The sequence below is a fragment of the Scylla paramamosain genome, chromosome 12 (assembly GCF_035594125.1).
Source record: "Scylla paramamosain isolate STU-SP2022 chromosome 12, ASM3559412v1, whole genome shotgun sequence".
Taxonomy (NCBI): domain Eukaryota; kingdom Metazoa; phylum Arthropoda; class Malacostraca; order Decapoda; family Portunidae; genus Scylla; species Scylla paramamosain.
This window is the reverse complement of record NC_087162.1, coordinates 26,246,046-26,261,437: the sequence shown is the minus strand read 5'-3', so window position 1 is coordinate 26,261,437 and position 15,392 is coordinate 26,246,046. Positions and strand designations below refer to the sequence as shown.

Below are 15,392 nucleotides of genomic sequence, written 5' to 3'. Positions count from 1 at the left end.
TTGTGCGTGCTGGCCGGCGTGAGCCACGAGGACTGCCTGGAAACGATCTGTCGCATCTGCGCTGAGGCACCGCCCCTGCTCGTTCCCAACCGCCGCCGCCCACTCCTCGGTCTGCTGTTGACGTGACCCTCTCGCTGCCACCTCCGGATCCACCTGTAGACTGTGGTGACACTGGTGCCCGTGAGGACGGATATGTTGTGCACGGAACCACCCGCCACCCACAGCCACACCAGCCGGGCACGCTCGCCGAGACCCGTGGGTCGAAAGTTTCGCTGCGCATATCCCGATGGCCTGCAGGAAGGAACGGTGTTACCACCACGGTGCAACAACGCTCACTGATGCACGCTGCTTGAACACTAAATAACAGTGAGAGAGAGAGAGAGAGAGAGAGAGAGAGAGAGAGAGAGAGAGAGAGAGAGAGAGAGAGAGAGAGAGAGAATGCTCATATTTACATGATGAAGGGTTCCTGTGCTTGTCGACTGGAAGCCTTGCAGTCGCCGCTGTGCCTCTGTGAAATCTTCAGGACGAGCCTCCTGGCACCGCTCGCTGCCCTCAAGTTTCAACACCCTACCGTGGATGGTTAAGGAAACATCTCCTTATCCTCTTTACATGCAAGCTGTTACAAGCTGTCATGAACTGTAACAACAAAACTGGGACGGTAATCCTGCTTATCAACACAACGTGAGACGCGCATCGCGTGTGTCTTGCGTTCTGCAAGCAAGGTGACGGCACTTGTGTAGAAGCCAACTCTCGGAACATTTTCTTATGAACAATGAGTTTAGAGAATCGTTTGCACACACACACACACACACACACACACACACACACACACACACACACACACACACACACACACACACACACACACACACTCACTGCCTTTCTCTCTCTTTGTCTAGGTCAATGTGCAGTGGATGGTAGTTTGGATGGGTTTTCTCGATTACCAAACGTCCTGAGGCATTTTGTACTCTGGCCGATCTATTTCGATTATCTGACCTGAGGCCTATATGACCTGAGTGCCATCCGCCCCAGTGCCAAGTGACTACCTTCTAAACGACACTGGCCAAGGGCTACAAAAAGACAGAAAAAGAAGCCCACTGAAGGTGCCAGTCCCATAAAAGTATTCAATTCAAAAAGATTATCTAAAACTCAAGAGGTGTCTTTAAATCTTCCTTTGAAGGAGTTTAGGTCATAGGGGGAAAGGAAGAAGGAAGACTTATGCAGCGAGACGGAGGAAAGAGGGAAGGCATGCAGTTAGCAAGATCAGAAGAGCAGTTAGCGTGAAAGTAGTGATAGAAAATTGTAAGAGATGCAACCTTGAGGCAAAGAGAGAGGCATAAGCATGACGGGAAGAGAACGAAGAAGTGTCTGGACATTTACGAGAGGACAGGAAAAACTTTTAAGTATTGCCCTTTTTACTTGAACGTAGGAGTATCTTTGAGGGGCTGACGGTATTCCTGACAATACTCATCCTTCTTGTATCTTCCGGACATATTTATACAATGTGTTATGGAAAAACAATCTGAAAGTCTCATCCGTGATACATCGCTGTAGCAGTGATTTAGAACGCAGAGTATCCTTCCTTCAATCCATCATATCGTCATATCGACTTGTATCTCTCGCTTTTTGCTCGCCGAAATATTTGAAAAGATATTGCACTTACCTGCTGTAAGTCCAAAAATTCTTCATTCTCATAGTGAACAGCAGCAGTGTAAAAATCTTTCCCTAAGAGACAGTAAGCATTTTCTTTTTTTTTTTTTATGTAGGAGGGACACTGGCCAAGGGCAACAAAAAAAAAAAAAAAAGCCCACTGAGATGCCATTCCCAGAAAAAAGGAGCCAAAGTGGTAGTCAAAAATTGAAGGATAAGTGTCATGGAACCTCCCTCTTGAAGTAATTCAGGTCATAGGAAGGTGGAAATACATTTGATTTTCATTTTGATGATCACATCATATTAAAGGATAACTTAGATGAGGATTTTAAAAGACTGCGCTCACAACACAAAGTGTCACGGAATATCTAGTAAAGCTTTTTAAAACTTATAGCTCAATTTTTGGTGAGTAAGACTTTCTAGAGTTAGCAGTCAAAGATTGTCTTCCCTTTTTCACACCGAAAATTTTGTCCAGTCAGTACGATTATTAACAAATAAAGTGGAAGATGAGTGGGGCAGTCCCAGCTGTCAGACTGTTTGTGTAAAGGCAATGCAATAGGGAGGTTGAAAGGTTAGATAAATCTATGGATTGGGAGGATACGTGAACACAAATGTGTGTGTTTTATACAGGGTTATATTTATTGACTGGCATCTTCAACGGGAGTGTTTTTTTTAACCCTTCTTTGTTACCCTCGGCCAGTGCCTCTCACATAAAAAAAAAGAGTAACTATCACATATACGTAGGTCTGCTGTCTTGCTGCAGCTTCCCTCATGTTCATATGTCCGTATTGTATCTACAACTGAGAAGACTTTGAGCGTAGCAGTAAATTGGGTGGAAAACAATATGATGAACATTGTCTACGGCCTGTGATTCACATTTGTGAACACCCTTAATGTATTACTTACTGTATACTTACGAATTGTTGTTACATTAATTACCACAAATAGGATAATTCATAAACGATATTGAAGGTGTGTGTGTGTGTGTGTATGTGTGTGTGTGTGTGTGTGTGTGTGTGTGTGTGTCACGAGGCTCTTAACTGAACCGTACCTTTGTCACGGCCTTGGTACAGGTGCGGCGCAGGGATGAGGCAGCACAAGCAGTGACGAAGTCTGGGAGATGAGCGGCTTTTAATCAAGCAAGAGTCAGGTCACCGCCACCCAAGCACGCGCACTGACTCCCCATCCCTGCATTGATTGGCTGCAATTTTGTTTATTTATTTGTTAATCTATTATTATTTTTTTTTATTTGGCTGGTGCTCTGTTTCTACCCTTCGCTCCTCCCCGTCTCTCATTCTCTATTTCTTTTCTTTTTTTTTTTGCATGGTATATTTGCATGGTGGTATCATAAGTTGAGTATAGATAGCCGTGTTGATGTGATACATGTTTCAGCTACTTATGTACGGAAGCAAGACATCTACCTCATTATCAAATGCCTGTAATCTTTTACATGCCATTGAGTGATGCCCTCGCGACTGACTTCAGGAACATAGAAAGATACCTTCATAAAAACGTGTCCTCGTGAAAAGTCAGGTTAGAGATACATTTCTAAACTTTTAAGAAATATATGAAGAGTTTGATACATGCTCTATCATTACAACTGTTTGCAGAGCTCTCGTGTCGTACATTATGCAATCCTCCTTCCTTATAAGAGCAAAATGCTGCATCCTCGCAGAGCGAGGTCACGTCCAGGAGGAGGTCGCCGTCAGGAGGTAGTGGAGGTGGTGGCCTGCCAGCACCTCCACCAGGAACAGCAGCAGACTCACAGTGTTGCCCACCACCAGAATTGCAAACATGCCCTGCAACAAGACAGTGTGTGCAGGTATCTTTTTTTTTTCTTTTTCTATAAGAGAAGACACTCCCCTAGGGCAACAAAAAGGCAATAAAAGAAAAAGGCCCACTGAAGATGTTAGTCCCTAAAGAGTGTATTCAAAAGGTTTATCCAAAATTTAAGGATAAATTTATATATCTTACTGATTTCTTTACTTCTTATAACTTCCCCTACTCTTACACGTCCCCATGCTTCTGCACTCACCCACACATTGCCGAGTGAAAGCGGGGTCCTCACGGTGATCTTGGTCGGAGGGCGCTCACACACTGTGGAGTTTAGGCTGAGGCTGTCCATCCAGTGGTCGTACAGGCCCGCCTCCGTGATCCACGTGATGCTGGGAACACCAACCACCGACACTCATACAGACGGAAAAAACAGAACACTTTACTCGAACCGTAAGCAAAAACATGTGCTGCACTCAGTCATGAGCGTTGGCGTAGGGCTTGTAGCGACACCCTTCACAAGCCGGATAAAGTAAACGTCTTGCGTACATGATCTGACAACTACTAACTGGTCCCGAATGTACGATTGTTAAGGTACTGAAATCTCTTTTTAGATGTTAGAGTTCACGCCAGCTTCCTCAGAACACGACACTGTGACTTCATCAAAACCTGACCAGGGAATGTCCCTAGAGGCCGTGGTGTACAATCATGGCCGGAAGTCGAGAAATATGTCACACTCTCTTCCTTTATGTCTTTAGTTTTACCTCAATGTCAAGTCTTCTGATCTGCTAAGAATCTCTCGTAGGAGCACTGCCAGCAGGTCAGAGGGCGTAGCATTTAGAGAAAACTCAAGCCAGTGGGAGTGAGTGCATCAGATAACTCAAATTCTGACCAGTACTATACAAGATTTGGATAATAACTTCAGTCGAAAATGTAGAATTTGATAATGTATCAAGAGCTTTGATTTCACTTGCTGCCAACCCTGACTGATAACACTAATGCACTGCAGGCCTCTTAGATTAGTCTATCCCCCAGTGACTCACTCACCGCTTGCTGACGCTTTGCACGAGGGGGCTGTGTTTGGGGCCAATCATGCAGTACAGGAACGGCATGAAGGATTCCCTCGAGGTGTAGAAGTCACAACTGCCTGCCAGGGGAAGGGGGTCAGATGAGCTTCCGTGACGCCGACTTCAGGTTTCTTGGCAGGAGTAACACATTTCGTCTGATTTCCTCCTGGTGCACCTGCCTACTAATGAGTTCAGCGGCCGTGTCCCATCGTTTTTCCCAAATAAAATCTTAACATGGTGTCGGACAAGGATGTTGTTTTGGCAGAGGATATCTGAGAACCCTACATAATTGGCAAAAATATGCTTTGGTGTCATATGTGAAGATGAAGATTCCATACACTGCTTTTATAGTGCCGTGAATTGTTGCATATGGCAGTGAAAGGGTTAAGCAATGCCTTGCCTGTCTCGGAGAACTGCTGCGCCATCAGAACCTTGATGGTGAGGTCCTCGCCGATGAACGCGTGACTCCCGAGCCGCACCTCTCCTCGCAGCATGCTCGGATACTCCGTCGCCAGCACGTACTGGACCTGGCCAGCCGCGTCCATCTCCCGCACCTCCTTCAGGATGCCGATCTCCGCTGTCTGAAGAGCAGATGGAGGAGCACAGTGGTATACCAAAGTTTACGATTATGCTAGTAGTTCCACTAAAGAAAATGTAATAACCATCCTTGAATAGTTAACCTTTTGGCTCTTCTTTACAGACCAAGTGGACATCTTATAAACGAATATATATATATATATATATATATATATATATATATATATATATATATATATATATATATATATATATATATATATATATATATATATATATATATATATATATATATATATATATATATATATATATATATATTCTCTCTCTCTCTCTCTCTCTCTCTCTCTCTCTCTCTCTCTCTCTCTCTCTCTCTCTCTCTCTCTCTCTCTCTCTCTCTCTCTCTCTCTCTCTCTCATCTTTAATGGCTTGTTATGTAAGACACAGATTGAGAGTATAAATCCATGTGTTTTGTTTCTGGTCATGCAGAGTGGCAGCACGAAAGGCAACTTTGAATAAAAAAAAAAAAAACTCACACGAAAGTAGTTGACATATGCAGTATCGTACTCCCAGATCATGGTAGTGGCAGAGTCATCGAGCAGCGCGCGCAGCGTCTGGAAGGGCTGCGGTATGTAGCGCACCGCCAGCAGGGACATGAGGTTCCCCGTGTAGCTCTGCGTCACCACGAGCATGGCCAGCATCCATCCCCCCAGCACCAGCCGCTCCCAGCCCCACAGCGCCGGGAGCCATGAGTCTGCCAGAGAGAGAGAGCAATAGTAGTTCAGCCGCCCAGCACCAGCCGCCCCCAGCCCCACAGCGACGGAAGCCACGAGTCTGCCAGAGAGAGAGAGCAATAGTTCAGCCGCCCCCAGCCCCACAGCACCAACAGCCACGAGTCTAGAGAGAGAGAGAGAGCAATAGTTCAGCAGACCAGCACCAGCCGCTCCCAGGCCCACAGCGCCGACAGCCACGAGTCTGCTAGAGAGAGAGCAATAGTTCAGCCGCCCAGTACCAGCTGCCCCCAGCCTCACAGCTCCGGCAGCCATGAGTCTGCCAGAGAGAGAGAGAGCAGTAGTTCAGCCGGCCAGCACCAGCCGCCCCCAGCCCCACAGCACCGGCAGTCATGAGTCTGCCAGAGAGAGAGACAGAGAGAGAGAGGGAGAGCAATAGTTCAACTACAATTCCCACGTTTTCAGTATCTAACCCTAGTGGCGGTGCACTCACTCTCCTGCAGCAGGACCCTGACGTAGGGAGCGAGGGCTGGGGGATAGAGGGAGACGCAACGAGCGAGGAGCAGAACAATGGCCATCACCACCACCAGCGCCACCACCAGGCCCACCCACACGAGGGGCGCTAGGGGCAGTAGAAAGCCCCAGGGATCCACCTCAGGGCGGCCGCGGCCAGCCAAGATCCTGAGGTAGTCGTTCACCACCGGCGCAGTGTAGTCCACGATGATGGAACGCGCTGGCGTGATGCCGAAGGGACCCAGGCCAAGGTCTACCTCCTGTCAGGCAGAAAGGTGCAGGAGGTGTTTAAGATGATCACGGTCACGATGTTTAAGAAACAGTAGTACTAATCACTGCGCTGTGCTTAACCTCACCTTACGGCCCACCATGCCCACCATCCCCGTGGCCGTACCGTTGGCCAGCCTGGTGCCGAAGGATCCGTCAGGAGGACGCACCAGGCCGTAACTGCCAGACAAGGACCCAATGTAAGTAGAACTTTGGCTTGGTTGGTAAAGTTCACAATATGTCGATACATGAATGCTCTGTTCCGCTACCATGGTCTTTAAAAGTTATAATGAAGTTTATCATTACTGCCCAAGTGTAGGGTGCGTAGTGGGTGTTGCTGGCAAGCAGGCAGACTTATGGTGAGTAGTGGCGTGTGGGCTGGTCTGGCAAAGTGTACCTCTGCGCTGGGGTTTTGTGATGCTTAGTATCCACTGATAAGCTTTGTCATCGAAGCATTACATTGATATAAGAGTAGAATAGGCAATGAATGGCACACAAATCCCCTGCCACACCGGTGTTCTGAGGGAGCCACGCGCACCTGAAGTTGAGGGACTGGGCGAGGACTTCAAGAACGCTCATCATGGCGCCCGAGAACACCAGTTTGGTGCCACCCCCAGGAGCCGCCCTGTACTGCATCACCACGTGGGGCGGGAACTCCTCGGCGGTGAGGCGAAGGAAAGGTCGCTCCAGGAACCTGTGCAGGGACAGGGAGGGAAAGTGACCTCTCTCTCTCTCTCTCTCTCTCTCTCTCTCTCTCTCTCTCTCTCTCTCTCTCTCTCTCTCTCTGGCGGTGCCTCCGTGGAGGCGTTCCCTCAGTGTGGTACCTCAGTGTGGCAGCGTCTCTCCGTGGTGTTAACGCTCCGTCGTGATGCCTTCCTCTAATGGTGTCCCTCCCTCACATTAATCACAAGCCCCTATATCGGCGCTCCCCTATAGTGGTGCCCCTCCCCCAAAGTAGCGGGGCTTTTTTTTTACCGGCGCCTCCTCCTGGGCGTGTCCTGGGAGGATGAGGAAAACCAAGAAATAGTCCAGACTCACCTGTGGAACTTGTCCGGGAAGAGCGGCAGAGAGGAGGCCAGAGTAAGGCGTCCAGGACGCCACCTGGCCACCAGCAACTCGTGCTCGCTGTACGGCAGGTACACCATCACCTCGCACCTGCAACAGTCACCTGTATACAGTTGCTCTCTTTGTTGTTAAGCCGGTTCTGTTTGAGAAAATGACATGTGTCAAGGCTGCCCAGCACTCGTGGTTTGCCTTCTGCGTCTGTACACCAAGAAAAATCTTTGATAATACAGTACCAGCTTCCTCGTGTGGCATGACCACGCTACAAAATGTGATTCAGGAACTTCAAGTTTGTGTCACAGCCCCAAGCCAGTCACCTGTTTAATTTATTGTTTACCTATTTAATTTTTTTTTTTTCTCTCTCTCTCAAAAAAGGACCACTGAAGTGCCAGTCCCTGTCTCTATCGCTGCTGTGTCAGGAAAGTACGGGTACATCTTCATGTGCCAATGGATGTTGCAGCGCCGTAAGATGTGTATAAACAGTCAATCAAAAATCCTCCCCGCACCCCACGTCACCTCGGCGAGACGCCACCGTCGCTGATGATGAGCACAGCGTTGACGTGGGAGAAGCTTGAGTGCAGGTGACGGAGGCGATCCTTGGGCAGGCCGGTGAGCGCCACGAGCTGCGTGGGCCATGCCAGCAGACCGCCACTCCTGGCCAGCTTCGTCCAGGCAGCGAGGAAGGAAGGGTCGTCACTCACCACTACCACCACCACACACCACGACACCCGCTGCACCTGTGGACACCACACCCCTGTCACTGTCACTGTCACCTGTGGATACAACACCCCTGTCACTGTCACTGTCACCTGTGGACGACACACCTCTTACACTGTCTTCTGTGGACGCCGCACTCCTCTTACTGTCACCTGTGAACACCAGACTCCTGTCAGTGTCACCTGTGGAAACCACACCCCTGTCAGTGTCACCTGTGGACACCACACCTCTGTCACTGTCACCTGTGAACACCACATCCCTGTCACTGTCACTTGTGGGCACCACACCCCTGTCACTTTCACCTGTGGACACCACACCCCTATCACTGTCACCTGTGGACACAACATCCCTATCACTATCACTTGTTGACACCACACCCCTGTCACTGTCATTGTCACCTGTGGACATCACACCCCTGTCACTGTCCCTATCATCTCCCACCTCTCACCTTCCTCCACGTGGCCTCCTGTCAATCTCTCACCGTGCCTCACCTCGTGTGCCTGGCGTAGGGCGCGGCGCAGCAGTGGTAGGGAGTCCTTGGGTCCGTCAGCCCCTGGCGGCACCTCCAGCACGGCGGCTCCCCAGGGTGCCGCCATCTGCCGCAGCGTCTGAAGGGAATATGAGAAACAGAGTGTGTGAGCCGCGAGACTGACTCATTGCCGCAGCAGAAGGCGCAGGAGGGCACCGGGGCACCACTGCTCTTCCTGCTACAGTCATTCCAAGTTTTGCTGAAAATCCAGCAGGTTTAAAGAGAACAAGTGTAGACACACCTTGGCCACAGCGTGCGTGGAGGCGGCGCCGTCCGTTAACATGATGACGCAGCAGTGTGGCTGCCACGCCCTGGCCAGCACTGCCGCCGCTGCAGCTCCCGCTGCCTCCAGCGTCTCCCCACGCCCTGGACGGCGGCGGCGAGGGCCCAGAGAGGGGAAAGAGATAGAGACACTGTTTAGCTCAGTGTGTCTGTGGCGGTGTTTGTGTCACGCTTTGGTGTATAATGAGGTGCAGCAGTGTTTGGAGGACTCACCCCGCGGCCGCGGCGCCTCCTCGATGCTCAGGCTCGCCAGCAGCGCCACGCACGCCACCATCAACATTAGCGACGCCATGAACCTCGGATGTGCACGCCTCGCCTGCATGGTCATGGCATGTTACTTAACAATCCAATATTATATTAAACCTAACTATAAGAACCCTTTATTTGGAAAAATATTCGATAAGTCTAAAGGATCCAGCCTCGTAACCAGTCAAGGCAATGATGTTCAAGGCCGTCACTGTGTTATGGTGCAGGAGTGTTGCGTGTCATGACCGGAAGTCAGAAATGCTACTGCAAGACAACTCACCTCATCCTGATGTTACCAAATCATATTACTTATTTTTCACTGGAAACATAAGTCAACCAAATAGTGACTGACTTGCACGTTACACAAAAGAACAGGCACATTTAATAACAGGAGTACGATTGCACGTGAAGCTCAAGGAATAATCTGATAACACGATAGGAGTAAAGGAGTTTAGGAAGAAAACACACGAAACTTTTGTCATAGTTATATTTTACTGCAGGAAGAGTCTCGTTCAGCACCACGGTCGTGTTAAGCTGGAGGCGTCGCCCGAACATGTCAGCAGCGCTGGTGAGGGAGTAGTGGAGGCTGTGGGCGTGCTGCATGTGTGGGCTCAAGGAAGACGAAGTTTGGGATTTCTTCAGTCCTGCTTTCCGCCCGCCATCTTGTCCTCTGTCCAGTGAGGGGCTTGACAGACAACGCTGCTGCTTGGTGCACGTGGAAGTCACAAGAGTCATGGTGAGGCGGCGTGTTGTGCGTGCTGGCCGGCATAAGCCACGAGGACTGCCTGGAAAAGATCCGTTGCATCTGCGCTGAGGCACCGCCCCTGCTCGTCCCCAGCCGCGGTCGCCCACTTCTCGGTCTGCTGTTGACGTGACCCTCTCGCTGCCACCGCCGGATCCACCTGTAGACTGTGGTGACACTGGTGCCCGTGAGGACGGAAATGTTGTGCACGGAGCGCCCCGCCACCCACAGCCACACCAGCCGAGCACGCTCGCCGAGACCCGTGGGTCGAAAGTTTCGCTGCGCATATCCCGATGGCCTGCAGGAAGGAACGGTGTTACCACCACGGTGCAACAACGCTCACTGATGCACGCTGCTTGAACACTAAATAACAGTGAGAGAGAGAGAGAGAGAGAGAGAGAGAGAGAGAGAGAGAGAGAGAGAATGCTCATATTTACATGATGAAGGGTTCCTGTGCTTGTCGACTGGAAGCCTTGCAGTCGCCGCTGTGCCTCTGTGAAATCTTCAGGACGAGCCTCCTGGCACCGCTCGCTGCCCTCAAGTTTCAACACCCTACCGTGGATGGTCAAGGAAACATCTCCTTATCCTCTTTACATGCAAGCTGTTACAAGCTGTCATGAACTGTAACAACAAAACTGGGACGGTAATCCTGCTTATCAACACAACGTGAGACGCGCATCGCGTGTGTCTTGCGTTCTGCAAGCAAGGTGACGGCACTTGTGTAGAAGCCAACTCTCGGAACATTTTCTTATGAACAATGAGTTTAGAGAATTGTTTGCACACACACACACACACACACACACACAAACACACACACACTCACTGGCTTTCTCTCTCTTTGTCTAGGTCAATGTGCAGTGGATTGTAGTTTGGATGGGTTTTCTCGAGTACCAAACGTCCTGAGGCATATTTGTACTCTGGCCGATCTATTTTGATTATCTGATCTGAGGCCTATATGACCTGAGTGCCATCCGCCCCAGTGCCAAGTGACTACCTCCTAAACGACACTGGCCAAGGGCTACAAAAAGACAGAAAAAGAAGCCCACTGAAGGTGCCAGTCCCCTAAAAGTATTCAATTCAAAAAGATTATCTAAAACTCAAGAGGTGTCTTTAAATCTCCCTTTTGAAGGAGTTTAGGTCATAGGTAGGGGGAAAGGAAGCAGGAAGACTTGTGCAGCGAGACGGAGGAAAGAGGGAAGGCATGCAGTTAGCAAGATCAGAAGAGCAGTTAGCGTGAAAGTAGTGATAGAAAATTGTAAGAGATGCAACATTGAGGCAAAGAGAGAGGCATAAGCATGACGGGAAGAGAACGAAGAAGTGTCTGGACATTTACGAGAGGACAGGAAAAACTTTTAAGTATTGCCCTTTTTACTTGAACGTAGGGATATCTTTGAGGGGCTGACGGTATTCCTTACAATACTCATCCTTCTTGTATCTTCCGGACATATTTATACAATGTGTTATGGAAAAACAATCTGAAAGTCTCATCCGTGATACATCGCTGTAGCAGTGATTTAGAACGCAGAGTATCCTTCCTTCAATCCATCATATCGTCATATCGACTTGTATCTCTCGCTTTTTGCTCGCCGAAATATTTGAAAAGATATTACACGCTTACCTGCTGTTAGTCCAAAAATTCTTCATTCTCATAGTGAACAGCAGGTTTAGTGTAAAAATCCTTCCCTAAGAGACAGTAGATATTTATCAACAGTTAATTAAAAAAAATTCTTCCATTCCACTTTCATTTTGATCATCACTTCATGTTGGAGGAAGGTTTTTGTAATATAGTGAGTATGAGCTACTCGTATTATAAAAATCCTTCCCTATAAGACAGCGGAAGCTTAAGTTAATCCAATAATTTCTCCATGCCCCTTTCATTCGGTTTCATTGCTACCACATCTTATTTCAGGCTATCTTGTAATATAGCGAATCCAATGCTGTTGCAAAATTCCTTCTCTCATCCTTTCAAACTGATTTATGTCTCCCACATTGTTTCAGGATGGGCCATATTCTCAAACGTTTTGGCATCGTATCTTGACAACTTTTAACAGGATTTGGTGGAAGTTCTTGTGGGTTTCCAGGGTGTTTTCATGATTCTTTTGATAGTCAGATAGTCAGAGAGAGAAAATGTCTGTGAAAAGGCAAATAAGGCATTTTTTAAATAGTTCCCATGGACGCCTAAGATCTTTATAAATACGAGCCAAGCTGAATGTTAACTTAATCCAGGAATCCCTTCACTCCACTGCCGTGTCACAACGACTTGCCGCTCCCTACGTTGTGTTTGAGGAAATACACGAAAGAGACAATGAAAGGTACTAATTAGAAAAGACAGAGACAGATAGAAATGATGATGCAGACTTGAGGTGGAGATGTAAGGAATGGGAGAAGATAAAACAACCTATAATGACAAAAAGATACACATGACACCAAGCCCTGACACACACACAAACACACACACACACGCACACACGCACACACACACGTTAGAATGAGATAAGGATGTGTAGAAATGCAGTTTTCCAAATACATACATAAATGGATTACCAGAAAAGCAGTGTGTGGAAACGATAATTATATAAGAACTAAAACAAAACAGATTTAAACAAGAACATCACACGTCATTTGGCATCTTGAGAGTGGACATTAGAAACAATCCTATGAAGATACAAATAGGTTAACACACACACACACACACACAGACACACACACAGACTCACATCCACGCACCTGACAACCAGCAACAGCAGCAGAAGGGGTCAGGTATAGAGAGAGCAGTACCGAGGGCGGGTTGAGTCTGAAGGTCTGTCTCCACCACCTGCCTTTCTTATTGCCAAACAGCAGCGGTCCATTTGCGCAGGCTGACTGAAAAATGGATGGTGGCATGACGTGTGGAGGTAGTGGTTGGCTGACTGGCCGCATGGGACTGTAAGATCTGACAGGGATGCATTACTGAGGTGTGTGTGTGTGTGTGTGTGTGTGTTCTGAGTGATGCCTTGCGTTATAGCGAAGCGATGGGTGACAGGAAGGTTATTTTTCTTACACACACACACACACACACACACACACACACACACACACACACACACACACACACACACACACACACATGATGATGATAATGAGTGGTAATAATAATAATAATAATAATAACAATAATAATAACAATGGTAAAGACAATATCATCATCATCATTAACAACAACAACAACAACAACAACAACAACAACAGCAGCAGCAGCAACAGTACATTTCAACTAAGAACATTTCCACAAGATTAACAAGATGGCCCTACACTTAACATCCATTCAGTCAACGGTATCAGCCTCCTTCTCTCCCGATCTGTCAACTTTCAACTCCACCTCCTCCACTCACTTATGGAGACACACACAGAAAGAGAGATTCCCTATCACGCAACACACGGCAACCTCTCTCACGACTTCTCCAGCACTGTCTCTCATCTCACACAGGCTTTCAATAGGCGCCATACCGTTTCCCTTAAGTGAGCCAGTCTGTTCACTTTCTACTGTTAAATTCCACCTCCGTTAACGTTGAAAGTCGTGAAAAGAAATGGTTTGCACGGTCACAAAAAAGAAAGAACAAGTTGGTTTTGTGTTTTTCTCGGCTTCAGGTCCATTTCAGAATCTGACATAGAGGTTGAAGTATGAAAAAGTTATAAGTGGTTATGGTAAGAATTGTCAAGTTGGAAAAGGATTAATTGCATGTAATAGAATTTGGTCATCTCTGCTTGGTGGATTGGAGTCGTCAGGTGCGAAATTATAGATCTTGTATTAGTTGCTGGTTATTTGTATGCTGGCTTTCACTAATTTCTCAGAGTCGTTTCCTCATATTCACTCACAAAGAGAGACCGTTTTCTTTTTTCCTTTTTCTCTTTTTTGTAGGCACGTTTCCTCGTTTCTACAGCGTTATGTTATGAATGTTGCGTTATCATCATCATCATCATTGCCATCATCATCATCATCATTCTATCCTAATCTCTTGCAAAGTCGAACTAGAGGGAGACTATTTTTCAATGAGTTTGTTGTTACTTAGATATCACCAGTAATGCTTCACTCGCAAGAAGAAGCAATTACGTACAAGAAAAACGGCATGATGAAAAATTGAAAGTAGGAAGTTTAAGTTAATTGGAATATTATCCTTATTTTTCTTTTTTTCATTTTTTTCTTTTTTTTACGAGATGAGCTGCCAACTATTGCATTGCCGTGTTCAGGTCGCTACAGACACAACCAGTCCCTGTCATGTGTCATTCTCCTGACTGTTGTATCATAAAATTTTGAGGTTAGCAAGATCTTTCGTGGTGCTTCCATCTACTAATAGCTTAAGTTTGAATTTCCACAAGTTCTTTCACCCGATCGTATCCTGCCGTCAAAGAAACACAAACAGACTGGCGAGACTCAATTGCATTCACTAATAATCCGGCATGCATCTGTTTCTGAGTCGTCTGGAATCCAAACTGTAGTAGTAGTAGTAAAAGCAGTAGTAGCAGTAGTAGTAGTAGTAGTAGTAGCAGCAGCAGCAGCAGCAGCATAATATGTTGTTGCACTAATGGTGGTAATAGTAGTAGTCAATCAATCAATCAGTCCTTTCCCTCATGATATATGTAGTAGTAGTAGTAGTAGTAGTAGTAGTAGTAGTAGTAGTAGTAGTAGCACCAGCACCAGCACCACCACCACCACCAACAGCAGCAACAGTAGCAGCAAGAGTAACGTACAGTAACAGCCTTGTTGGGCAGGACCTGATTGGAAGTTTCCTTGTTTCGTGCACTGCTTTACAGCTTCTCACGTTGTGCTTTACCCACATTGTCATTTCAGGCGTTATCAGACTCCGGAGACTTTTTTGTGGAGGGCAAGTTAATATTACACGCAAGAAGTAACCGTAAAAACACAAAGATGACAACTGCGTCAGTACTTATAACGATGTAATGGCGGTTTGCTGCTCAGTGAGGGTAGGTGAGACTCACAATGAACTGAAGGCTACACAAGGGTAACTATCCGCAACATTTCGACTGGATGGGATGAGAGGGCCAGGAGAAGGATGGATGCACATGTATTACTCGCCCTGTTAGTGAATAAAGACGATGAGGCTGGGATGGAGGAGCGTTTTGAGGGAAGCAGATAGGGAAGGAGGAGCAAGGGAGGAGTGAGGGTTGGGGGTCAGGCAGGGGCAAGGAAGCAAGAGTGGGGGCTTAGGGGGTCACTGGGAGGATCAGGTGGGGTAAGCCGGCAACTTGTCCGAAAAGGATGAAGGATATTACGTAAC

The 15,392-nt window shown here is 47.4% G+C and overlaps 1 protein-coding gene and 1 long non-coding RNA gene across 3 annotated transcripts; both read right to left on the bottom strand.

The window, feature by feature from the left end:
• Positions 1–2,986: 2,986 nt before the first annotated feature.
• On the bottom strand, positions 2,987–9,442 carry LOC135105458 (glutamate receptor ionotropic, delta-1-like). Of its 2 annotated transcripts, XM_064013581.1 has the most exons (11): positions 9,342–9,442; positions 8,117–9,212; positions 7,577–7,693; positions 7,077–7,232; positions 6,628–6,718; positions 6,252–6,531; positions 5,564–5,781; positions 4,891–5,071; positions 4,471–4,570; positions 3,686–3,815; positions 2,987–3,449 (listed from the first exon to the last, which is right to left on the bottom strand). In XM_064013581.1, the coding sequence occupies exons 3-11, from the start codon at positions 7,681–7,683 to the stop codon at positions 3,333–3,335; spliced, it is 1,380 nt and encodes a 459-aa protein (XP_063869651.1). In that variant the 5' UTR covers positions 7,684–7,693; positions 8,117–9,212; positions 9,342–9,442; the 3' UTR covers positions 2,987–3,332. The 2 variants fall into 2 exon arrangements, with proteins under 2 accessions (XP_063869651.1, XP_063869649.1); XM_064013579.1 differs by lacking the exons at positions 2,987–3,449; positions 3,686–3,815 and having other exon boundaries at positions 4,477–5,071; positions 8,117–8,925; positions 9,088–9,212.
• Positions 9,443–9,864: 422 nt separating this feature from the next.
• Positions 9,865–13,055, bottom strand: LOC135105457 (uncharacterized). Its single transcript, XR_010270855.1, has 3 exons — positions 12,844–13,055; positions 10,554–10,668; positions 9,865–10,414 (listed from the first exon to the last, which is right to left on the bottom strand). It is a non-coding gene; the product is annotated as an uncharacterized LOC135105457 (long non-coding RNA).
• Positions 13,056–15,392: the final 2,337 nt, after the last annotated feature.

Excerpts from the sequence above, each read along its gene's own strand:
- LOC135105458 (XM_064013581.1), bottom strand. The coding sequence starts at position 7,683 with ATGGTGTACCTGCCGTACAGCGAGCACGAGTTGCTGGTGGCCAGGTGG. Across the intron at positions 5,782-6,251 it reads CAGGGTCCTGCTGCAGGAGA|ACTCATGGCTCCCGGCGCTG; the intron begins GTGAGTGCACCG and ends TCTCTCTGGCAG. Across the intron at positions 4,571-4,890 it reads GCAGCAGTTCTCCGAGACAG|GCAGTTGTGACTTCTACACC; the intron begins GCAAGGCATTGC and ends TTCCCCTGGCAG.